We start from the raw sequence: 23,696 nt of genomic DNA, 5'->3' as shown, positions 1-23,696 counted from the left end.
ATTTCGGATTTAAAGCGACAGGACCGCTCTCGCCCACCCACTCACCCCGCCCCCGCAGGAGGCGGCGCCTAGCGCGGTAGCCGCGGCAGGTCTGAGCGGGCGGGAAGCCGGGACGGGACTTCCGGGGAGGGGCGCGCGCTCGTCCGCCTGCCGCCTCCCGCCTGCCGCCTGCCGCCTCCCGCCTCCCGCCTGCGTCCCGCCGGGTCGCCCCGGGCTCCGCGGAGTAGGTGGGCCGTCGGCGCGTCGGGGCGGGGTCGCCGTCTCTTCCCCGGTGTGACCCTCCCTGCCCCGCTGCCAGGTGGCTCCCAGGCCGCGAGCTGGGTGGGTCGGGGGCGCGGGCGCGGGGTCACCTGTGCGGAGCGAGCGGGCCCCGGGGCGGCGCGGGGGGCGTCTGCGGGCCTCCGGCCGACGCTCGCTGGCCCAGCGCGCCGGCCCGTCCGTGTGCCCAGGGCCGCACGTGTGCTGGCCGGGACGGGGCTCCCCGAGGCCGAGGCTCTGCTGAGGCGGGGGCACGGAGGGCGGCGGCCGGGGGTGGCTCCGCTCACGCCGGACCCCGGCCCGCAGGTGCCGCCCGAGGCCCGGCCATGGCCCAGCAGAGAGCCCTGCCGCAGAGCAAGGAGACGCTGCTGCAGTCCTACAACAAGCGGCTCAAGGACGATGTCAAGTCCATCATGGACAACTTCACCGAGATCATCAAGACCGCCAAGGTAGGGCGGGTGGGCCGGCTCCTGCCCTTCCGAGACAGGAGACAGGGGCGGGGATGGGATGGGGTGAGGCTGCGAGCCGGTGGTGCGGAGCAGCAGTGAGCGACGCGGCCAGGCCTTGTTCCCCCCACCCCAAGGCAACGGGTCACCCGGTGACCGAACCAGCCGGTCGGTTACCCGCTGCGGTGAGGTGGCCAGGCTTCCATGGGCCGCACCACCTACCAGCAGCATGGATCTGGGGGGGAGTGGACTCCGTGCCTTGGTTTCCCTGCATCCTAAGGCCCTTCTGGTGACTGGGTGACTTTGTGTAAAGTGGTTACGTGCGGCCTGATGCGGGCCAAGGCGCCTTTTGCCCAAGTGCCATCAGGGAGAAAAGCTGGGAAGGCCCCTCCAGGTGTCTGGGTGGGGTCGGGCAAACCTGCGGGGCTGCGCTGCACCAGGTGCGGGTGGATCTTGAGCCGCGGTAGACCTCAGAAGGCCGGGTAGCACCGTGATGAGGAAAGCTAGCCTGCATTAAGCATGTGTTCATTGAGCTCTATCGTGAGGGCTAGGGCTGGCGTATATTAATGCGTTTAACCTTCACGAGAGCTCTGTGGGGCAGGCACTTCTTGTCTCCGTGTTTAAAAGTGGAAACTGAGGCTCAGACTTAGTAATTCGCCGAGGTCATTCTGCGAATAGCCAGCAGAGCCAGGATTTGAACCCAGGAAGTCCAACTCCTCACTTTAAAGTGCCCTGCCCCCAGCCCGGCCTGGCAAGGCCCCCTGTGGAAGCCCTGTCCCCATGGACGGGCTGGATGGAGCCTGAATAGCCTGCACTTTGGACGAGACAGGCCAGGCAGTGCTTCTGATTCCTCCGTTTACTGTCGGAAATGCCTTGAGTGCACCCTCTGTGCTGTCCCTAACTCAGGTTTGCACCCTGGAAACCCGGGATGGCACTCCAGGCTTCTGCGACAAACCCGTGAGATAGGTAATGACAGTCAAGCGCTGACCGTGGTGCCCAGCACCCTGGAGGCACTCGATAGATGGTTGCTTAAAAGAGATACGACGAGCCTTCACACGTTCAGTAATTTATCGAGCATCTGAGTTAGTGACCTGGTTTTATACTGAACAGGGCTCTAAAAGAGACCTAGACCTCCTTGGCTGTGGCACCGCAGTCAGGGTACGTGGACACCCATCTTCCTGGTGAAGGTGCCCCTTAGCTCCTAAGAACAGAACTAGAAGGCATGAGGCTGAAGGCTGTCCAAGGTCTGGCCAACAGGGCCTGGCAGAGAAGGCGAAGGGGAATGAGAGGCAGCGGGTGTGGGTGTGCTGCAGCCGTCCAGTGACCCGCGGGCTGGGGCACCTGCCAATTCTGGGCTTTTTTGTTCGCCCTTCAGATCGAGGACGAGACACAAGTGTCGAGAGCCACTCAGGGCGAGCAGGATAATTACGAGATGCATGTTCGAGCTGCCAACATCGTGAGTCACTAGGTGGGGGGCACAGCCCCAGCTGTGCAAGCCTCATGGTCCCACTGGGGCTTCCTGGGTGGGGGGCAAACTACTTCTCAGGAGACTCCTCCCAGGCGGGGGGCTGCCTGGCAGCTGTGCAAGGGGTGGCAGACTGTCGCTGCATCCATCACGGAGAGTGCTGTGCACTGGTTGGAAAGAGGTTGATCCTGTCTCGCTGACGAGAAGGCTCCTGGAGATTCATTGTGAGAACAAAACCACATTGCCGAACAAAACACGATGTGGGGTTTAATCCGTTCTGAGGTCACAGAACAGGCACGTCAGCCAAATGTTGCCATAGATTAATGCCCACGGGTGAAGATGCATAGGAGAAGCCCCGGAGATATCCTGCCCACCTGGCTTGCACACTGCCCCCAGGAAGTGCAGGGGCAGGAGTTCAGCAGGACAGTAGTTTTATCTTGGGGTTTGAGGCTTTGAGAAGCAGGCCATGTACCTGCATAACCTGGAATGGGAGGTCAGCGCCTCGTGGAGCAGCAGCCAGTGTGAGGGGAGGGACTGGGGAGCGTGTCATGCCGTCAGGGCGGTGCCATGGACCCTGTCCCCCGTGGCTCACTTTCAGTTCTTATTTCCTACAATGACCCCGTCATCGCTGTAGTCCCACTTTACAGACAAGGAAATGGAGGCAGGGCCGCTGTGGCTCCCCACCCACGTCTGCCCTGGTTCTGATGGCTGCAGGTCCGAGCCGGTGAGTCCCTGATGAAGCTGGTGTCTGACCTCAAGCAGTTCCTCATCCTCAATGACTTCCCATCGGTGAATGAGGCCATCGACCAGCGCAACCAGCAGCTGCGAGCCCTGCAGGAGGAATGTGACCGGAAGCTCATCGCCCTGCGGGACGAGATCTCCATCGACCTGTACGAGCTGGAGGAGGAGTATTACTCGTCCAGGTACAGATAGGGCTGGATCCTGCGCAGAGCACACCTGTGGGCCCGGGCCCGGCCTGCAGCCCCGAAGGCCCTGTTTTTGCAAACCCTTCCTGGTCGTGGCAGCACAGACGCCTGCTCTGGTTTCAGAGCAGAGCTCGTGGTCAGAGTGATTGATGGACAATTTACACCGACTACCAGGCCCGGGGCAGCAGGATGAAAATCACAGAACTTCAGGGGATGGGTGGGCTGAGCCCAAGAAGGGAGCGCAGAGCCAGCATCCCTCCCTGCTGGGGCTGCTGACTGTCTCACTCAGGGCCTGTGTGCTTTTCTTAGCTTTTTATCAAGATTTAAACATTCCAGCCAGGCCTGGGCTAGCTTCTCTTGGCAGCCCGGGTTCGTGTCCAGGATATGCAGGACACTAGTTGTTGCCTAGGGATGTAGTTCCAACTGGGTATCACCAAACCTTCAGTGTATGTCAGGGCCCACATTGCAGCGGTGGGGGCAAGGGGGATCCAGAGCAGAGGATGGCTTCGAAAGCTGGGCCTGGAGTGCCTGCACTACTGAGTTCCTGTTCAGCTCAGCCTGGTTCGCAAACCAGAGCCTTCCTACACACTAGGCCCACGCCGGGCCGCAGGGGTAGCGGGCAAGACCTGTCTCCCCAGCCCATGTGCACCACTTTGAATCCTGAAACTGGAGTTGTATGATCTCAAGGAGTCCAGAGGAATCAGAGTCCAGGTGTGATTTATGTGCGGGAACAGGCTGGAGACCAGAAGGCCTTGCACCTCTGTCCCCAAGTCAAGTCTCAATTCACACAGAGTCAGTGGCCCGCGTGCCCTTGCCCAGACAAACCTGTTCCTCCTGTGGTGGCTTTCAGATGCTCCTTTCTGCCCCACGGAGACCAGCTGCCCCAGGCTGGTCTGTGGTCTGGGCCTTGGTTTCCCTGCCCTGTACTCAATACCAGCCCTCACTGTCCCTGGCTATCTTGGCCTCTGTGGGAAGGGACAGTGCCACTTTCCAACTGGAGTGGTTCTAGACTTTTCAGAAATTCTGGGGCCACCCTTGGTGCCTGGTGCCTATCAGCTCAGTAGACATGCAGAAGCACCTCATGCACACCAGGCCTTCAGAGAAGGGCCCTGGGTGGGTCCCTGGGGGTGGGGGTTGGGGGGTGTCTGTGTCGCCGGGGACATGGCTTCACAGCCCCACTGCATTTTGCAGAGTACCCTCACGTCCCTGTGTTTGTTTCCTGCTGCCTCCGGGGCTGGGCTTGTGTACTAAGTGGTTACGGACAACATTTCAGCCCTGCCTCTTGACGTTGTGGCCTGGGTTAGGGGTGGCCTGAGGGACCTGCCCAAAGTCACTTGGACAGGACTGCAGGGAACCCAGGGGCCCAAGTGCCAGGCTTCCCACGTCCTGCCCTGTCGGTCTCTGGTTCATTCAAAGGGGTTCCTTGCTGCCCCTGGTGCCTTGGGAGGCTGAGTTCCTCCCTCATGGTAAAGACCTGTGTAAGGCCAGGGCTCAGCTGAGTCACAGCTGGCAGGCTGTGTGCTCCTCCGTGAAAGCCCCCGACACAGACTGCCATGCCCTGCATGCCCGTGTCCACGCTCGCCTGCTCTCTGCTCACGACTTGCTCTTTCTCTGCCTCTTGCCCTCTGCTCTCCTTGGGATGCCACTCTGGGCCCAAAGTGCTGAGGGCAGGAGCAAAGGAGGGAGTGAGGGGTGGGGTAGGATGAGGGGCAGGTCAGATAGGTGTGGGACCTCTGTGCTCTAGCCACCCCTTGATGGCCCTAGTGAGCCACGCCCCTCACCTGCATCCTCACCCAGGTTCCTCCCATGCCCAGGGAGGCCAACACTGCCGACCCCATGTTAGAGGTGGGGAGACTGAGTTCCAGGGGCCTCTGAGCCTGCTGGAGGCCACACAGCTGGTCCAGTGGTGCAGAAGGGAATGCCAGGGCTTCTGGTTCTGTGACCCCATTCAGGCAGAGTCCCTGCTGGCCAGTGAATCCAAAAAGAAGACCGGGTCTGCTCTCGGGATCCTTGCGAAATATAGTGACTGTGGAGAGACCCTAGTGAGCTCTGGACACGTGTCCGGGGCCTGCAAGAGCATCTGGAGCCGGGGTGGGAGGTGGCGGCTCGGTGGGCTCAGCCCTGTGGCCCCCAGTGGGGGAGTACTCCTGGCTGGTCAGCAGGAGGAGACCGCTGGGAGGGTCACACAGCCTGCTGGTGGCTGGTCCTGGAAGGGCCTCCCCTTGAGGACCCTGGACCCTGAAACAAGGGCAGCCCCACCTACCCACCCGCAGCCAGGCCAACCCAGAGGAGGGGAAGGCAAGTTTGGGGTGTGGTCTGTTTCCTTAACTCTGCTTCTATCTTGCTTCCCCTGCCCCTGCCCCCGCCCTGCCTGCTCCTGTCTCTCCCTGGGTTTCTGGTGGTGGAAAAGCTCAAGTCTTTGCGAAGCTAATGACCTGCCTCTGTGCGAAGCGTACTGGAGGCTGGACCCGGACACAGACTCTGCGGATGGCCTCTCGGCCCCCGTGCTGGCGTCCCCGGAGCCCAGCGCTGGCCCCCTGCAGGCTGCAGCCCCTGTCCACTCCCATGCCAGTGGCCCCGGGCCCACGGAGCACGCCTGAGCCTCCCAGGGCTCCCCTCCCCATGCCCCTAGGTTCTTAGGAAGGCTGGTGACCCCTTTAGCCTTGCCTTCCCTTGGGGAGCTGTGGTGGCCTGCCTCCTTGGGGACTTTAGCCCAGGGACAAAGGATGAGTCCCCCCAGGGCCGTTGCCAAGGTGGCCCACCACCCTGAGTGGTCACCTCTGTTCACAGCTCTCCTGGCCTGCTGGGCAGAAGCTTCCCGGCCAGTGTGTCCTGGGAGGCCCTAGTAGTGGGGCAGGAGGATGTCCTGCTGTTTTAAAAGCTGCAGTTGGTGCTCTGAGTGGACAGTATTAGCCAACTCCAGACTCCCTGTCTAGGGCAGGCCTCCCATGCAAAGCCCCACCTGCTGCCTTGTCCCAAGGGTCCCTACACAAGCGGACTGTCCCTGTGGGGGCTGTGACAGGGAGAGGGATGCTGCCCTTCTCACAGAAGCTAGGACAGGGACCTTCTAATTCTGCCGTATATGTTCTGGTACCTTTGTGATGAGACCGTTGAATAAAAGCAGCACTGCCCTTTTGTGTTGGTTGGCTCTTTCTTCCTAGTCCTGGGTCTCTTGGACCACCCTTGGTTTCCTAGTGACTGTCGGGAGAGCAGCTTTCAGGCTCAGCCTGGACAGCCTTGGGCTCCAGGGAAGCCTGCCCCCCCGTAGGGGCTCTGGGTGAGCAGGGACTTGGCCAGTTTGGGGTTGTGGCTGCATTGCCATTGCCTAGAACTGCCTGGGACTTAGGTCTTGAATATCTGGCAAGTGAAAAACGGCTGCCTCTCCTTCACATTAAAAGATCCAGGTGCCTGTACCTGTGGTCCCAGCGAGCCCTCACTGCCCCTGGAGTCCCCTGCACTGTTGGGAGGAGTGGCCACAGGCTGGGAAGGGCTTGAAGTGTTGTGTCCGCAGTCACCCAGCTGGGAGATGAAGCAGCAGAAGTCAGGACTCGACCTATAGGGGGTGCTAGGCCAGGTGCTGCGGTGCCAACACCAGCAGAACTGGGACTTCAACCCTGTGCCATCACTGGCATGCCTTCTCTCAGTGGCTATGTGGGGGAGGGGGGGCCAGCCCACAATCCAGCCTCAAGGGCAGGGAGGGACACAAGCTGAGTTATGCTGGGTCCCACAGATCCCCCACCCCCTACAGCCAGGCAGAGGCATCCCACAGGTGGGAACATGGAGCCCGGCCCTGGCTCTGGTTTTCTGGGGCGGCCTGGGGAAGTTGTTTTTCCGTCGAGAAAACAGGTGATCTCTTTCCGACAAACCTTAATTGCTAACAAATTAAAAGGAAATGCAACCAGTGGAAGCCCTTGTGAGGAAAAGTCTGGAAGGACTGGACCAAACCTGATGGGGTTTCTACTGTTTTCAATTTCTAAACACCTGAGGGGCAAGATCTCTGGACCATCGGTGTGACGCTCTCCTGGGCTCGGGATACTGTTCCCATTGGAAAATGAAATGGTTTTCCTCATCCTAAAGCAAGGTAGCTCTTTGCACCTCCTCCTCTCCAGCCCATGTCCCTGGAAGCAGAACCTACTGGACTCACGGACCATTTTCAACTCTTCCTTGAGCCTGCTTCCGGCAGGTTTGGTCTCCAGGACTCTGGCCGAGCTACACGTATTAAGGTACCCAGTGGCCTCCATGTCGCTAAACCATGAGTGGTCCTCAGTCATACCCTTTGTATCCCAAGTGTTTTATTCTGAGACCATCCAAACCCCTGGCGAAGGCATAAAGGTTGCATAAAGAACACCCACAGAGACACTTTTCTGGATTCATCTTTTGCATCTTTACTTGCTCTCACTTCTAAAAACCACCTGAACGTCAGCCGCATGCCTCATAACACCTCACCTCTAAATACCTGCCAGCTTGTGTAAGAAGACCAACCTTCTTCATGGCCCGATGTCAGCATCAGGCCCAAAATGACCAATTGCTCCATAATATTCTCTAGGATCATGACACATTCTAACTTACCCAGTTCTCCAGCTGTTTTCTTTTATACTTATTTTTATTTTGCATTGCATTTGCTTATTATTTCTTATAGTCTCTTGAAATTTAGAACAGGATCAAGGTGGTGGTCTGGGCTAGATCTAGAGTTAGTCCCAGATATACTTTTGGGGTTTTATTTTTATTTAAAAATAAAATTTTATTTTATTTTATAAAAAGATTTATTCACTCATTTTAGAGAGAGGGGGAGAGAGAGAGAGACTGCATGAGCAGGGGGAGGGGCAGAGAGAGGAAGCTGATTTCTCCCTGAGCAGGTACCTGATGTGGGATTAGGTCTTCAGACCCCGAGATCATGATCTGAGCCGAAACTAAAAATCAGACGCCCCCTGCATATACTTTTAAGGGAGAGCCAACAGGATTTGCTCAAGGACTAGATGTGGGGAATGAGAGGAGGAGGCAAGGTGGCTTCCAGGTCTGACCTGTGTGCCTCCAAGCATATGGCGGCCTTAACTGACACATGGGAGGCAGTGGCAGGAGGCCCGGTGTGTGTGTGTGTGTGTGTGGGGGGGGGGGGGGGCAGACCTCTCTTCTCTACATACCCACGGAGATGCGTGGAGTTCGGGGGAATCATCAGCACCAGGTCACAGGCCCTGAAGGGGGTCACCGCACTGAGTTGACAGAAAAAGCAAGTGAGGCTCAAAGAAGAGAGACGGGGGAAGGAGGAAGGCCTGTCCTTTGGGGTCCCTGGAGTCCTCTGGGAACAGGATTTCAGGGAGGAGGTAGGATCAGCTGGTTAGACCCTCCAGGCAACTCTCACAGAAGAGGGGACTTAATACGGGCCGGGCCGGGCCGCCGGGCCCTACTCCACTTTTCCCTCCCTGCGGCAGTTCTGCGGGCACGTGTCACCCCGTCAGCAAAGGCCTCCCTGGAGGTGGTGACGCAGGACGGGGAAGCCTGCCTTGCGGTGCGGGCCAGAGTCGCCCCGAAAGAGGGCCCAAGAGGGCCCGGCATTGCTGTACCTTCCCGCATGCATCGCGGTCCCTCGGCGCCCCTGGCTTTGACGGTTGGAACTGACAGAGCCGGAGAGGGCGCGCTCTGGCCCAGGGGTTTGCTCCAGAGGTCGGGCTGGGGCTGGGGCGCTGGAACCGTGCGGGAAGACGGGGGCCACCGTCTCCTCCAAGCGCCACCCCACAGCGGAGGCTGGGCCGCGCAGCCAAGCCGGTGCTTCAGGCATGACCTCCCAGCAACCCTGTCACCCAGACCGGGCCCCCGTCGCCCTCCACGAACGTCGCGGTCTCCCAGGCGACCCTCGGAAGGCCCCGAAGGCGTCGGAGCCCGTCACCGCCACGCAGCAGGGCGCCGGCGTGCGGGGCCGCCCGACCCTCGGGGCGGGGCGGGGAGGGCGAGGGGCGGGGAGGGCGAGGGCAGCGCCGGGGCACGGGCGGGTCCCGGTCCCTCCCGGCACCTCCCACCCTTCCCCCTGCGCACTGTCCGACTCGCCCAGGCCGTGCCGCGCTCCGCTGACGACACCCGCGCGGTCCCCTACGCGCCGACACGCCCTCGCCAGATTCCGCAGGGCCCGAGCCCCTGGAAGCGCAGCCGGTCGTCCCGAGCGCCGACTGCATACGCGGCACCGCGCCGGGCGCGGCGGGCAGGGGCGGGACCCCCGCTCCCTCCCACAACGCTTTGCGCCTGGCCCGCGCGCCTCTTCCGGCGGAGCCAGGCCGGACTAGTCGAGCACCACGCGCCGGCGGCTCGGCGCTCGGCCGGCGGCGCCTGCGCACGTGCGTCTTCCCGCGCGGCCGGAGGGGCGAGGGCGGCGCGGTCCCTGGTCGCGTCTCCGGACCCGCCGGCATGTCTTCGCTGCTCGCCAAGGACGCCTACCTGCAGGGCCTGGCCAGGAAGATCTGCTCCCAGCCCAGCCTGGAGCCGCAGAAGCGCACGTCCGGTAACGCGCAGCCCGCGGTCGCGGTCGGGCCTGGGAGGGCTTCGGGGGGCGGGCGCTACCCCGGCTGCGGCGCCCGGACGCCCCCCCCCGCCCCCGCAGCCTCCTGCTTGGGGGCACCTACGAGGGACGGAGAGAGTCGCCGCGGACTGCTCCCCGGCCGGCAGCGCCTGCGGGCTCGAGGAGGGGACCCCGTGGAGCGGGCAGCGGGGGGAGCGGCGGGGAACGCGGTGCCTCCTGCCGGGGACGCGGGTGCTTGCGGGGCAGGGAGCCCGGGAGCCCGGGAGGCCGGCCCGCGAGCAGGTGGGACGGAAGCGGCCCCCGGGGCTGGGACGTGTGGGTGCCGCCTGGGCGGGAGGGGGCGCGGGGGCAGCGGCGGGAGAGGACGGACTCCTGTTTTCACGCAAAAAGCGGACGTAATCCTTAGACGGAGTTCAAAAATTGAGCGAGTTATTTAAGCAATTGGTAATCATTTAGGTTTGTATTTTTCCTACAAGCGTATTTTACGTTTGAAAACGTCTTTTGTGTGCTCGTTTGCCTCCTTAAACATAAATGTTACTTAACCTGTTAGAACGAAAGCTGGTGTCATTCTTTTTTTACGGGCGCACAGCACTTTGCCAGGTAGCAGTGCCTTACGCTGCTCTTGTAGGTGGGTATTTAGGTTTTCTTGGGTTTGCCTAGTTTTTCCCTCAGAAAACGTTGTAATAAAAATACCTGAGGCCACGGCTTCATGCACACCACGGATGGATTCTCACAAGCAGACTGCTGGGTCATGTGGATGTTGATTTTTCAGGGTTTTGATATGTGTGGCCAGTCTTCTAGGGTTTGTGGGTCTGAGCTCTATGGATACGGGTCTCTGGGTCCTCCTTCCTGATTCATTCTCAGCCTATTCTGGGGACTTGAGCTTTTACAAGATTTTCTTTTTTTTTTTTGGCCAGTTAAATGGGTCACAAAACTTGGGACAGCAGCTCTTTCTAATTTTGTATTTCAGCCAGTAAAGCTCGAAGCTCTGAAGCTGCTGGGCCTCCCAAAAAGAAGAGGAAGACGGCGCAGAAGAAATCCCAGAGGCGGGAGGAGAAGGCTGTGGAGCCTAAGTCCCAGGCCCTGGAGAAGTCTCCCCCAGCTTCCAGGGCTGGAAAGCCAGCAGTAGCCAAGGAGGAAGAGGCCTTCAGCTCCACGGGATCCCCAGCAGGTGGGGATGTCGGGCAGGGCCAGCTGAGATCAGGTGAAAATGTGGTCCTCGCGATCATAAGAAAACACTGTGCCAGGCACACTAGGGTAGCTTGAGATTTCCCAGAGAGTGAGCTTTCCAGGGACAGACCCCAGGGGCTCTGAGGGTGGATGGTTCCAGGCCATTTGGCAACTGGGTCTGGTGGGGGGCAAGGTCATGTCCCCCTGAGGACCTGGAGCAGTTTTCCCTGAGGAACCTCACTGCCTGCACATGTCTGAAGGGAATTCGTGAGAGCTGACCTGTGGGGAGATGTAGGGAAACCCAGGTTGCAGAAGTTGGAAGAAATGAGAGATGGGTTTGGTTTGCCCCATAGGAAGTGCCTTGTCATACCGCACGGGGGTGTTCTGTTCTGGAGGCTGTCCTGGGGGCCAGTCCAGCTTGAAGAGGTGGAGTAGAACTTACTGAGGCTGCCGTACAGATCTATGAGTGGCCACCTGGTGGTGGTAGTGGTGGGAGGTTCAGGCTTTGAAGCTGGGCCTTAGGAAGAGGGACAGGAGGCAAGGAGGGGGTGTCTTCTCAGCTGTCTATTTTCTTCCTTGTAGATGCCCTGGTTACAGAGCCTGACTCTCTCTTTGCCTTGGAGGTTGTGCGACAGCGGCTACATGAAAAAATTCAGGAGGCCCGGCATCAGGTGACCCGGGAGCCTCTCGGTTGTGGGGAGCAGTGTGGTTTATTAGGGTGGTTTCCCTGCTCTGTTTGGAGAAGGTGCCTTGCTGCTCTCTGTGGGGTTGGTTCCCAGCTCCGCCAGCCATTGTGGGGCTGGTGGGAGAGGCCTCAGCTGCCACTGCCACCCCTATAGTGGGTCCTGCCAGGGCCTTAGCAGCTTTGATCAGCAGGAGATAAGGTATGGTTTGCGGCATCTCACGGGGGCCTGTGTTCCCAGGTTTACCCGCCTTGTATGATCTGTGCTGAGCTGCAGATTCCTTGTGCCCTTGGAGAGAGGCTCAGCCTCCTCTCCCTGGGAAGTGGGAAGCTCCCTTTGCTGAACACCCCACCGGGCAGCCCTTGGGTCCCCAGAAGTGTCATGACAGCCTTGTGAGGTAGGCGAGGGCTGGAGAGAAGACCTCCACGGGGAGCACAGACCTGAACCAGCCTGGGCCTTTTCCGCTAGTGGTGTAGTCCTCCTGGTCAGCCATCACCTGCCTTTTCCCAGGGGATGTCCCCTGAGCCTCTGGCTGTGTGGGGACGGTCCCCTACCTTCTTTGTGTACTGCCATGGGTCAAGCTAGGAGGTCGTTCCCAAGGGGTAGTCCAGGCTCCAAGCCTGGCCTTCCTACACACAGGTCTGGGTCACCTTGGTCCAGGGTTTTCTTGTTTGCCTCCAGAAGAAAAGGCCATCAGTGACAGAGCAGAGGTCAGACATGTCACTAGCAGAACGCTGCTGTGGTCAGCACGGGCACTGAGTCATTCTGACCTGATGCTACATTCCAGTTGGTGGCCTTTGCTAAGCCTGTGCTTTTCATCTACAGAATGATGCAGGATATGTCATCTGTTGGAGCTTTAGGAAGTTACAGTCGCTATGCTTGTAAAGTGTCCTAGGGTATATAAGTCCCTAGGAACTGAAAGCTGTGGTTCTTATTCGTGGGTCCTTTGCATTCTGGGCAGTAGATGATTTCACAGGCGAGCACTGAAGTCAGTGGGCACTGTGTCCTGCACAGCAATCTCCTACCTGCTTTTCTGCCCTGATTCCTCATCCCAGATTCGGGGGCCCCAAGTTGGGAGGACCTTAGGCTTGAGTTCTTCCTTTCTTCCTCTCCAGGGCCGCACCACCGAGCTGTCTCCTGCCGCCTTGGAGAAGAGACGGCGGAGGAAACAGGAGCGGGACAGGAAAAAGAGAAAGCGAAAGGAGCTGAGGGCAAAGGAGAAGGTGGCACAGGCTGCGGAGGTTGCTGAGCTGCCCCATGAGCCCCACGAGCCACCTCCTGAGGAGGCACAGTCAGGGCTGCTCTTCAACAAGGTGTGAGGGGCATGGGGGACTCTGGCTTTCCCCTAGCTGGCCATGTGGTTCTAGCCTGTGGTTGCCCATCTGCAAAGTGGAGTGGCAGCAGTGCCTGCCCACAGGGGTGCTCGGGAGCATTCATGGGAAAGGTTCCGAAAAGCTGTAATTCACTGGGGTTGCAACCCTTCTTCCTGAGGTGGAGGTGACTGAGGAGCAAGCCAGCAGCAAGGCCCAGCGCCGGAAGGAGAAGAGGCAGAAGCTGAAGGGGAACCTGACGCCGCTGACGGGCAAGAACTACCGGCAGCTGCTGGAGCGCCTTCAGGCACGGCAGGCTCAGCTGGACGAGCTGCGGGACCAGGACGAAGGGAAGGCCCGGGAGCTCGAGAGTAAGATGAAGTGGACCAACCTGCTGTACAAGGCCGAGGGCGTGCGCATCCGAGACAATGAGCACCTGCTGCAGGAGGCCCTGAAGCGCAAGGAGAAGCGGCGCGCCCAGCGCAAGCGCAAGTGGGAGAAGCGCACCGCCCACGTGGTCGAGAAGATGCAGCGGCGGCAGGATAAGCGGCGGCAGAACCTGCGCAAGAAAAAGGCGGCCCGGGCAGAGCAGCGCCTGGAGAAGGCCCACAGGAAGGGCCGCATCCTTCCCCAGGACCTGGAGCGGGCTGGCCTGGCGTGAGGGCCTGCAGCCCGGGTACCCAGACCACGCCCCTGACCTGGGACTGCCCTCCCACATCCTGGGACACTGAGCAGGAGCTCCTGGCCAGCAGGAGGCTCCGTGGGCTCACCTTGCCAGTGGGTTCTCAGGGCTCAGCTCGAATGTGTCAAAGGAGGAGTGCTGCTGACAATGGAGGCCTGGATCCTCCAGAGCCCAGAAAGCTGTGACTGGGCCCGGGGTCCAGCCTTCTCTTAGGAGGTTGTAAAGCTCCCCGGACGTTTGCAGGGTGAGGGATGAATGGAGGCTGCAAGGGCTCTGGGGGGCATGTCACTGGCCCTTCTTCCCCACCGTGTTGGCATAAGCTGGGAAAGAATGGCCTTTGGAACTGCCCATGTCAGTCCAAAACTCACCTGGAAGGGAGGAAACTCAGAACTGCTGTACCCTGAGGCAGAGGTGGAATGGGCCTCGGGACTGGCAGAGGGTGGAGCTGACCTTGGCTGAGACTGGGAGGGAATCATCCTGAGCTGACTTGTAAGAGGAGCAAGAATTAGAGCTTAAGGGTAAACATGTGCATGAAAAATGTTCAGGTGCCTGCTGGGTTGGGGGTGGGGGGTGCCTGAGGGACTCAGTTAAGTGGGCCTGACTCCTGATTTTGGCTCAGGTCCTGATCTCAGGATCCTCAGATTGAGCCCCATGTCTGGCTCTATCCTCAGTTTGGAATCTGTTTGAAATTCTTTTACTCTCCTTCTTGCTTTTCCTGCTCTTGCTGTCTCTCATTTTAAAATAAATACATTTTCTGGGAGGGGGAAGTTGTCTTCTGGAAGATGGGCACAGTATACAGGACGCTGGGAGGAAGGGAGAGGCGGGGTGGGTGGGAGGGTGTCAGTCCAGGAGAAGGCAGGAGATGAGGAGGGATAGAAGCTAGGACTCAGCGAGGCTATGGAAGATGCCCAGTGAGGTGGTGGAAGTCCACGCATACCTGCCAGCAGCAGAACCACTGCAGACGCACAAGACCGGCAGGGGGCTGGTGTGGATTTCGTGGCTCGTGAATCACTTTTCAGTAAATCCTTGATAACTTTTGTAAACTTTTATACTTGGGTCTTTATACACACCTATGAGTCGACCTGTGTGGTAGAGTCCTGGAAGTGAAATTTAAAGTTTTGATATATTGGTGGCTCAGTCAGTAGGGTGTCCAACTCTTGAGTTCAGCTCCGGTCATGATCTTTGCCTGCAGGCATTGAGCCCTGCATCAGGCTCTGTAGTCAGCATGGTGTCTGCTTGTCTCTCTCCCTCTCCCCACCCCCATCTCTCAAATAAATAAAAAACTATAATCTTTAAAGTTTTTATGGATTTTCTCATATGCCCTCTGGAAGGATTATAAAAATTGGTATTTTCGGGGGATCCCTGGGTGGCGCAGCGGTTTGGCGCCTGCCTTTGGCCCAGGGCACGATCCTGGAGACCCGGGATCGAATCCCACGTCGGGCTCCCGGTGCTCCCAGCCTGAGGGAGGAGGAAGCACAAAGGCCCATAGGAGCATGGCAGGCATGTGTCAGGAACATCAAGGAGACGGCCTGCCCACACAGAAAGAAGGAGAGAGGGGAGGAGACCAGGTCAGAGGCAGATCTTGTAGGCTCTGGTAGACCACTGTAGGATCTGGATTTACCTTTTTCTTTTTTTTAAAGATGAGAAGCCATCAGAGGGTCATGAGTTGGGAGAGAGCTATCATTTAGACATTATCCATCATTTGATTTTTATCAACATCATGGATTAAGAAAATACGTTATGGTTGAGGCTACACGCTCTCAATACCAATCTGAAGGCCTCTGCTACTCTACAGTTGATTCACTGTCTTTAGCTAGTAGATTGGCTATGGTTTTTATTTTTGGTTTTTGATTTTTAATTGTGTTAAAATGCACATAGCATTTATCATCTTAGCTGTGTTTAAACACCATAGTTCGGTAGTGTTAGATTTGTGTTTCGGTGCCACCAGAGGGCCGCGCATCTTCACAAGCGTTTTCCTCACAAAACTGAAGCTCTGTGCCCACTGAACACAAGCTCCCCACTCCCCGGCCTCTGGCACCCACCCTTCTGTCTCTTTCTAGGAATTCGCGCATTCTAGATACTCCCTTTAAGTGGAATCAGACAGTGCTTGACTTTTGCAATCGGCTTATTTCACTCAGTACAACATCCTCCAGGTGTGACTATGGGGTCATAAGCTGTCTATGCCCTAGTCTGTTTGCTGCTGTTTGATCTGTTTAACACCCACCGTCTCTGTTCTGGGGTGCCTGTCGTTGGTCTTAGATACGTGGTCTTCCTGGAGCTGTTCCTGCAGACGGCAGAGAAGCACTTCATGGTGGGACACAGGGTCATCTACTACGTCTTTACTGACCGGCGCCGATGTGCCCCGTGTGCCCCTTGCGGAAGGGAGGCAGATCGTGGTCCTCGAGGTGCGAAACTATGCCCGCTGGCAGGAGGTGTCCATGCACCGCATGGAGATGATCAGCAATTTCTCACAGCAGCGCTTCCTCCGTGAGGTGGACTACCTGGTGTGTATGGATGTGGACATGAAGTTCTGCGATCACGTGGGCGTGGAGATCCTGTCCCCCCTCTTCGGCACCCTGCACCCCGGTTTCTACGGGGCGGCCCGCGAGGCCTTCACCTATGAGCGCCGGCCGCAGTCCCAGGCCTACATTCCGAGAGATGAGGGTGACTTTTACTATGCAGGGGGCTTTTTCGGGGGGTCGATGGTCGAGGTTCTCCAGCTGACCACAGCTTGTCACCAGGCGATGGTGGTGGACCAGGCCAACGGGCTCGAGGCCGTGTGACCCGATGAGAGCCACCTGAACAGGTACCTGCTGGACCACAAGCCCACCAAGGTGCTGTCCCCGGAGTACCTGTGGGACGAACAGATGCAGCAGAGGCCACCTTTCCTCAGGAAACTGCGCTACGTGGCAGTGCCCAAGAATCCTGCAGAAATCCGGCAGTGACAAGCGTGGAGCCCCGGGGAGGTCTCTGTTCAGGCTGCCTCCTTAGCGGGTCTTCCCCGGGCAAGGGATCTGCCAAAGATTGGATGGTGTGGCTGAGTCCCTGGGCCTCAGTGTCCTCTCCTGGAGAGGTGCCCATCACTCATCCTTGTATTAAAGCTGGGCTCATCCTTCATGCTGCCCATAAGGTCACCTTCTCCAGGAAGGGCTTTGATTGTCCCTTTCTCTTGCTGTGGAAACACACCGTGCTTCACTCTGCATCTATGTAGCACTTGGTGTAATCCCTGGGTGAGCTGTGCTGCCATTCTGCTCACATTCCCTGTTGGCCATGCCCATTAAGTATGAGCTCCCGAGGGCAGAGGCAGTACCTACCATGGTGCCTTATGCCCAGAGACTCTCAAAACCTGTTCCCATTTGAGCCTAAGTGATCCATAAAAACCTAGTGAACCGTGCACACAGGCAAGGGGAGGGTTGCCCAGCCTACAAGACTTTTCCTGATTTCGTTTGTGCATATTGGTATCTTGTTGCTTTGGGTTGTCTTTTCCTCACGGATTTGTGGGAGTTTGTTATGTGTTTTGGCTGTTAGTACTTTCCTCAGACACATGTTAAAAATCTCTTTTCAGTTTTATGTTGTCACTTCAACTCATTTAATTCAGGTAAATTTATTTATTTATTTTTATTTTATTTTTTTTAAGATTTTATTTATTCATGAGAATACACAGAGAGGAGAGAGAGAGAGAGAGAGAGGCAGAGACACAGGCAGAGGGAGAAGCAGGCTCCATGCAGGGAGCCCGACTGGGGACTCAATCCTGGGTCTCCAGGATCACACCCTGGGCTGAAGGTGGCGCTAAACCACTGAGCCACCCGGGCTGTCCCATAATGCAGGTAAATTTAACAACTCATCCCTTGCCTTGAAATCATGAAGATGGTGTTTTATGTTATCTTCCAGAAGCTTTGTTTTTGCCTCACACTTAAGTCTTTAATCCACTCATACTGACTTGTGTTTGCTTTTAATGTAAGGATCTGATTTAGTTTTCCTTTCTCTAGATAACCATTATCTTAGCACCACCTATTAAAATGCTGTTGCAGTCTTACCCAGAAAGTTCTTTTCCTGACTTGGAATATTATGGGCCTCATACTGTCAATTGTCCCCATGTGCCTAATCTGTTTGGAGCTCTCTGTTCTGTTCTGTTGGTCTATTGGTCTGTCCCTGTGGCAATAACACATCATCTTAGTTACTCTAGCCCCATAATCAAATTTTGGTATCTGGCCTGGCAAGTCCTCTCCGCTGATTCTTTAAAAGTAGTTTTATTGCTCTTGACCTGTTGCATTTCCATCTGACTTTTATATCTTCCGTCAAATTGCACAAAGGAGCCTGCTGCAGTTTTTTATTTTATTTTATTTTATTTTATTTTATTTTATTTTATTTTATTTTTTTATTTTATTTATTTTTTTTGGAGAGAGAGATAGAATGCAGATGAGTGGTGGGCAAGGGACAGAGGCAGAGGGAGAGACTCTTAAGCAGACCCCACGCCCAGTGCAGAGACCCACTAGGAGCTCGATCTCACAACCCTGAGATCATGACTTGAGCCAAAATCAGGAGTCAGACTCTTATCGGCTGCCCCTCCCAGGTGCCCCTGGCTGAAGTTTTCATCAGAATTGTGACCAGTAGAGCCGAGCTGATCAGTGGCTGCTGGAGGTGCCCCTCCCCTCTGCCAGAAGGCTCACAAGCCAGGGCTGGGTCCTCTTGAGGCTGGGAGGGAGACCACCGCTTCCTCTCCCTCAGCCCCGGGGTCAGCTGGCATCCCTGGGTGCTCTTCAGGTGTCGGGGTGCCACCTCTAAGTCTGCCCGCATCTCTGTACACCATCCTCCCTGTGTGCGTGTCTGGCCCTTCCCAAACAGGTGAGAGTTCACAGAACACAACACACGAGATCCTTCTGTTGCAGGGATTCTCTGCCTTTAGTGCTGTAATTCTTGGTCATGCTGCTTTGAAGAATGAAGAGATAGACCAGGTGAAGAGTGGTGGGCAGCAAAGAAAGTTTATTGAACAAGAGTATAAGGCTCCCAGAGAGGGAGGGGTCAATGTTGTGCCCAAGAGCCGACACCGATGCAATCACACGATTTACAAGCTCGAGCCTGGATCCAAGTATACCGGTCACAGTGGAGCAGGGACTTGGACCCCGAGCCTAAGAGGCTTAGCAACTTTATAGGGGCCAGTGGCCAATGGGATACACAGAAAGTTGCACAGTCATGGTGGTCCCCTGAGCTGGATTTCCTATTAGGGTGTGTCCTGGTCTCTGACTAGGGCGGGGCAGTGCCCTAAGTAATAAGCAGGTCAGCACGGCAGGTGCAGCCCAAAATAGTCCTGCTCTGCTTGTCCAGGGGTAGGGGATTTTGTTCAATTTCCTGGGTCCCACAGTCCCGAGAGGGTTGCCCCCAGAGTTTCTAAGTTTAGAGGTTTTTATGAGCTCTTTTGCAGAACTATCTTAACTAAGCAATCAGAGCTTTGGTCACGCATCTGTCTGTTAGGTTAATGTCAACATGTCAATGGTCTTTTGCTGACACCTGGGGGCTTATGTCTACACTGCCCCTTACCTGTGATAGGGACAAAGTCAGTGCTGTTTTATCTTAGCTGTCCTGAGGCCATATGTTCTCGTTGGGGACTCCTGTCCTGACTACCTAGCTGTCCAACTAGTCCTGACACTTCCCGCAAAAATCGCTTGATGAACAAATCACTCTTGGAATTGAAAACCAATCCAAGCTTGAGCGTTTCATTTTCTTTTCACTTTCTCTCTCCCACTTCTTGTCCAGTGCTCTCATGCCTTGGAGCACGCTGCCCTGAGGATCCCCAGTCCTCTGGTGTAGACTGTTTACACTCCCTTGATCTTAAGTGGAATGACGATTCAAGATCAGCTCCCCAAGTGGCGTCCAGCCGGAGTCACCCCCGGACAGTGCTTCCCAGCCGGCCCAGGGCACCCCCGCTGCCTTTCTGACTTTCAGTGAAACGTCTCTGGGGAGTCAGTGCAGGAAACTGTGTTGTGCCCAAGATCGCGAATCCGAGAAACCACCAAGGAGCCGACACCGATGCAAGCACACGAGGGTTTATTAGCAAGCTCGAGCTTGGGTCCAAGTATACCCGACACAGCGGAGCAGGGACTTGGACCCCGAAGTGGGTTACAGCTGGGTTTTTTTATAGGCTGGTCTAGGGGATTTCCAGAAGGGATGGAAGGATTCTAAGATGGGACTTTCTACCATGGGCATGGGCTCTGTTGTCTTTCTGATATGGGATTATCTGCCGAGGACATTGAGGACATTCTGCAGTTTTTCCCCTTAAAGTTCAGCTCTTATTCTCAGGGACCTAAGATGGCTGTACTTGTGCTAATGCTAAACTTTAGGTGGGATGGCCTTAATTTTTCTCGGCCTCCACAACTGTGCCCATGGTTGCGGCCTGGTGACCTCTCTTGTTACAGTGAGAATGTTTCCCTCTCTTCTTGCTTAATGAGAACTGTAGTTTTTCCCCTTAAATCAGGAGTGGATTTTGAGTTTGGTTAAAACTTGTAGTCGACCGTGAGGATCATATAATCTCTCTCCTCCTGTTAATAGAAGTGACTTGTAAATGCCAAGTCCTTATATCTGGGTTTCCTACCCTCACAAATCTGAATTGACCCTACCTGGTCAGGGCATATTACTCTGGCATATTGGTTTATTCTTTCTTTTGTCCGTATTCACCAGGAAGACCCATCTATGGCGCCCGTTTGGGATCTTTCCGGGAGACGTTGGCATCATGGTCCAGATAGTCTGGGAGATTGGATTCAGAACCTTATCTTCTATGCCCTGGGATATTTGAGTCATCTCAGGATTGTTTTTGCTCAAAACGCCTGGAGCCTACTGACATTTATGGCGGTAAACACCTGGTGGGGTCTTCTTGTTCCTTCGATGATAGGAATGTAGATCAGAGTCACATTCAAGTTTTCTACTTTTTTGGTAGATATTTTATTATTTTATTTGTGTGTGTGTGTGTGTGTGAGAGAGAGAGAGAGAGAACGAGCAGGAAGGAGAAGCAGAGGGAGAGGGAGAAGCAGGCTCCCCGCTGAGCAAGGAGCCCAACAATGCGGGACTCGATCCCAGGACCCCAGGATCATGACCTGAGCCAAAGGCAAATGCTTCACCAACTGAGCCACTCAGGCGCCCCTCAAGTTTTCTACTTGAATCAATTTTGATCATTTACGTTCTCTTGGAAAAGCTTCCACTTTATATTGATTTTCAAATTTGTTGGAAAAAGAACAGCATTTTAGGCTTACAGTGACTTTAAATCTCTAGAACCTAAAATCATACTGTCTTAGTGCTAATGCTGTTTATTTGTGCTTTCTTTCTCCTTCTTTCTGATCTTTTTTTCAAGATTTTATTTTTTTAACTTGAGAATGAGAGAGAGAGAGCATGAATGGGGGAGGAGCAGAGGGACAAGCAGTCTCCCCACTGAGCAGGGAGCCCTTCACAAGGCTGGTTTGGGGCTCCACCCAGGGCTTCACATGGGGTTCCACACGGGGCGCAGTTCCAGGACTCTGAGATCATGACCTGAGCCCAAGTCAGATGCTTAACCTGCTGAGCCACCCAGGCATCCCTCTTTCTGATCTTATGCGAGTAATGAAGACAATCCACTTTATTTTTTGAAAGAAGCGTCTAGCCTATTGTTGGTTTGTCTATTAAATGGTGGTTTCTGCTTTATATTTATTAGTGTATTCCTTTAATTTTAGTTTGGTCTATTCTTTTCTAGCATTCTTGAGTGGAATGCTTAGTTAACAGGGTCATTTGTTTGGAATGCTACTTGTTCCTAAGAACAGCATGTGGCTGGGACCTTCCCTTTGAGTACAGCGTAAGTAGGTTGTGGCCCTGGGCGCTTATAACCAGTGTGCACACTGTCACTCCTTCCTAAATACTCTGCTTTTATTTCTTCTTTAACTCAACATTATTTAGAAGAAATCTTAAAACACCAAAGTGTAGGTTGTGATTCCTGTGGCTATCCTTTAGCTGTTTCTTTCTGGATGTATAGTTTTATAGCAAGAATAAGATGAGTGCACAATTTTAACTCTGGGGAATTGGTTGATCTTCTTTAATGGCTTACTGATGCGTCATTCAAAAAATTGTTATGGGCAGTTGCAAACAATGTACACAAAATAGTACAAACACTTTGGAGAGTGTCTGGCAATTTCTTGTCAAGTTCATATCTACCTACTGTATAAACCTTTGGTTCTACTCCCTGGTATCTGTCCAAGAGAACAGATGTCCACCAGCAGAAGAGCAGACAAGCAAAGTGGAAGGAACATTCACAGAATGGACAAATTCTCAGCACAGGAAAGAAATGGACTGTTGATGCAGGAGGAATGTGAATGAGTCTCCAAAACATCACGCTGGGCCAGACACCAGACACAAGGGCACACAGGCTGTCCGGTTCCGTGTGTCATATCCAAGCAGGGGCAATAGCTCTCTATGGGGACTGAGCGGGTGCCACAGAGCTAGGTGGTGGTAGTTGTCTGGAAAAGAAGCAGGAGGTGCCCTATTATAGGTGATTCAGAGTGTATTGCAATTGCTGAATATTTTTCGTGGATTTATTGTATGTAGATGATTTACCAATTAAGAAGACCAGGACTCTCCCTGCTGTCAGTTATAGTATTCCAAATATTGGAATTTGATTAGTGTCTGAGGATTGTCATACATAACCAAGTACCACAAACTGAGTGGGTGACAACAGAAATTTGTCGTCTCCCAGTCCTGGAGGCTGGAAGTGTGAGATGTACGTGTCGGCAGGGCTGCGCTCCTTCTGAAATGCTGGGTAGAAGAATCCTGCCCCTTCCAGCGTCCAGTGGTGACCATGCACCCTTGGCCTTCCTTGGCTTGCAACTTCCCCATCCCGTCCCTGCCTCTGCCTGGCACAGGCTTGTCTCTCCTCTCTGTGTCTACGTGGCCCATCCCTCTGCTCCTCCATTCTCTGTGTGAGGCCATCAACCAAGTGGATAAAAGGTCCACTCTACTCTGCTAAGACCTCACTTTAATTTGTATCTTAATTGTACCTGCAAATACCTTATTCCAAATCAAGTTACATTCACACGCCCTAGGGGTTAGGATTTCACCCTATAGTAGTGGAGGGGACACAATTCTACCCAAACCATGGATTAAATCAGCCTTCTGTTCAAATGCTGTATATGTCTACTGCCTCCTTTGTTTTAATTAATAGGTTTTATTTTTTGGTAAAGATATTTATTTCTGAGAGAGAGAGAGAGGGAAAGAGAGAGCACAAGCAGGGGGAGCAGGAGAGGAAGAAGGAAAAACAGAGGGAGAGGGAGAAGCAGGGTCCCTTATGAGCAGGAAGCCCGACCTGGGGGCTCGATCCCAGGACCCCAGGATCATGACCTGAGCCAAAGGCAGACACTTCACTGACGGAGCCACGCATGCACCCCAATAGGTTTTTTTTTTTTTTGAGCAGTTTGAGGCACACAGAAGAATTGTCTCCCTCTCTCCCCTGCACACCTTCCCTAGTGCTGTCATCTTGCCTTTGGGTGGTACACTTATATGTGATGTATAAGACAATATTGTTTCATTCATGTTAAATGAAGTCCACAGCTTAAATTAGGGATCACTCTTGGTGTTAGACATTCCATGGGTTTGGGAAAATATAGAATGACATGCACCTGCCATTATAGCATCACACAGAGTGGTTTCCCTAACTAAAAATACCTAAAAATCTACTGTGTTCCGTTCCTTCATCCCTCCTCCGCACCCAGCCTGAGGAATCACCACTCTGTTCACATCGCCGCAGCTCTGCCTTTTCCAGAATGCCACAGACTTGAGATCATATAGGAGGTAGGCTTTTTTTTTATATATATAGGATTTTATTTATTTGTGGAGAAGGGGCAGAGGGAGAGAGAGAGAATTTTAAGCGCACTCTGCGCTGAGCTCCATCTCAGATCATGACCTGAGCGGAAATCAAGAGTTGGACACTTAACCCACTGAGCCACCCAGGTGCCTCCACACCTGCTCTTTTTGATTGACATTCTCCTATAATATTTTGGTTCCTTGCTAATGTTTTTCAAGCTGTCATGTAGTCATTTCTCTTCTAAAAAGCACGTCACACAGTCTGTGCATCTTTATCTTTCACCAGGGGAACTTACTCTCTTCATGCCATGATCCTCAGTGTGTTTTGGGCTAATTCTTGCCAGCCCATATCCTGTTTTCTGTTTAGCAGTAACTATTGAGCTCTCTGGTTTGTCATCCTAATGGTTCTGCCGTGACCCTTAGCCTCTTCTCCTG

The 23,696-nt window shown here is 54.9% G+C and overlaps 2 protein-coding genes and 1 pseudogene across 6 annotated transcripts; all 3 read left to right on the top strand.

Annotated features, from left to right (window-relative positions):
* The first annotated feature begins 59 nt into the window (after nucleotides 1–59).
* On the top strand, nucleotides 60–6,230 carry MED22 (mediator complex subunit 22). 5 transcript variants are annotated; one of them, XM_038548827.1, is made up of 5 exons: nucleotides 60–89; nucleotides 565–707; nucleotides 2,080–2,160; nucleotides 2,884–3,092; nucleotides 5,506–6,230. In XM_038548827.1, the coding sequence occupies exons 2-5, from the start codon at nucleotides 585–587 to the stop codon at nucleotides 5,693–5,695; spliced, it is 603 nt and encodes a 200-aa protein (XP_038404755.1). In that variant the 5' UTR covers nucleotides 60–89; nucleotides 565–584; the 3' UTR covers nucleotides 5,696–6,230. The 5 variants fall into 5 exon arrangements, with proteins under 5 accessions (XP_038404755.1, XP_038404753.1, XP_038404752.1 ...); XM_038548825.1 differs by lacking the exon at nucleotides 60–89 and adding an exon at nucleotides 101–227; XM_038548824.1 differs by lacking the exon at nucleotides 60–89 and adding an exon at nucleotides 124–321.
* Nucleotides 6,231–9,412: 3,182 nt separating this feature from the next.
* Nucleotides 9,413–14,274, top strand: SURF6 (surfeit 6). Its single transcript, XM_038548819.1, has 5 exons — nucleotides 9,413–9,585; nucleotides 10,574–10,774; nucleotides 11,356–11,444; nucleotides 12,572–12,769; nucleotides 12,948–14,274. Exons 1-5 carry the CDS (start codon nucleotides 9,492–9,494, stop codon nucleotides 13,425–13,427), a joined length of 1,062 nt encoding a protein of 353 aa, XP_038404747.1. The 5' UTR covers nucleotides 9,413–9,491; the 3' UTR covers nucleotides 13,428–14,274.
* A 9-nt stretch (nucleotides 14,275–14,283) lies between these two features.
* LOC119876661 lies at nucleotides 14,284–17,055 on the top strand (annotated as a pseudogene).
* Nucleotides 17,056–23,696: the final 6,641 nt, after the last annotated feature.

The sequence above is a fragment of the Canis lupus genome, chromosome 9 (genome assembly GCF_011100685.1).
Source record: "Canis lupus familiaris isolate Mischka breed German Shepherd chromosome 9, alternate assembly UU_Cfam_GSD_1.0, whole genome shotgun sequence".
Classification (NCBI taxonomy): Eukaryota; Metazoa; Chordata; class Mammalia; order Carnivora; family Canidae; genus Canis; species Canis lupus.
This window is presented reverse-complemented; position numbering and strand designations above follow the sequence as displayed.

Bases quoted from the DNA above. Each gene is read 5' to 3' on its own strand.
- MED22 (XM_038548827.1), top strand. From the start codon at position 585: ATGGCCCAGCAGAGAGCCCTGCCGCAGAGCAAGGAGACGCTGCTGCAG. The intron at 708-2,079 runs GTAGGGCGGGTG...TTCGCCCTTCAG, and splicing joins AGATCATCAAGACCGCCAAG to ATCGAGGACGAGACACAAGT. The intron at 3,093-5,505 runs GTACAGATAGGG...GTGGTGGAAAAG, and splicing joins GAGGAGTATTACTCGTCCAG to CTCAAGTCTTTGCGAAGCTA.
- SURF6 (XM_038548819.1), top strand. From the start codon at position 9,492: ATGTCTTCGCTGCTCGCCAAGGACGCCTACCTGCAGGGCCTGGCCAGG. The intron at 10,775-11,355 runs GTGGGGATGTCG...TCTTCCTTGTAG, and splicing joins CTCCACGGGATCCCCAGCAG to ATGCCCTGGTTACAGAGCCT. The intron at 12,770-12,947 runs GTGTGAGGGGCA...CTTCTTCCTGAG, and splicing joins CAGGGCTGCTCTTCAACAAG to GTGGAGGTGACTGAGGAGCA.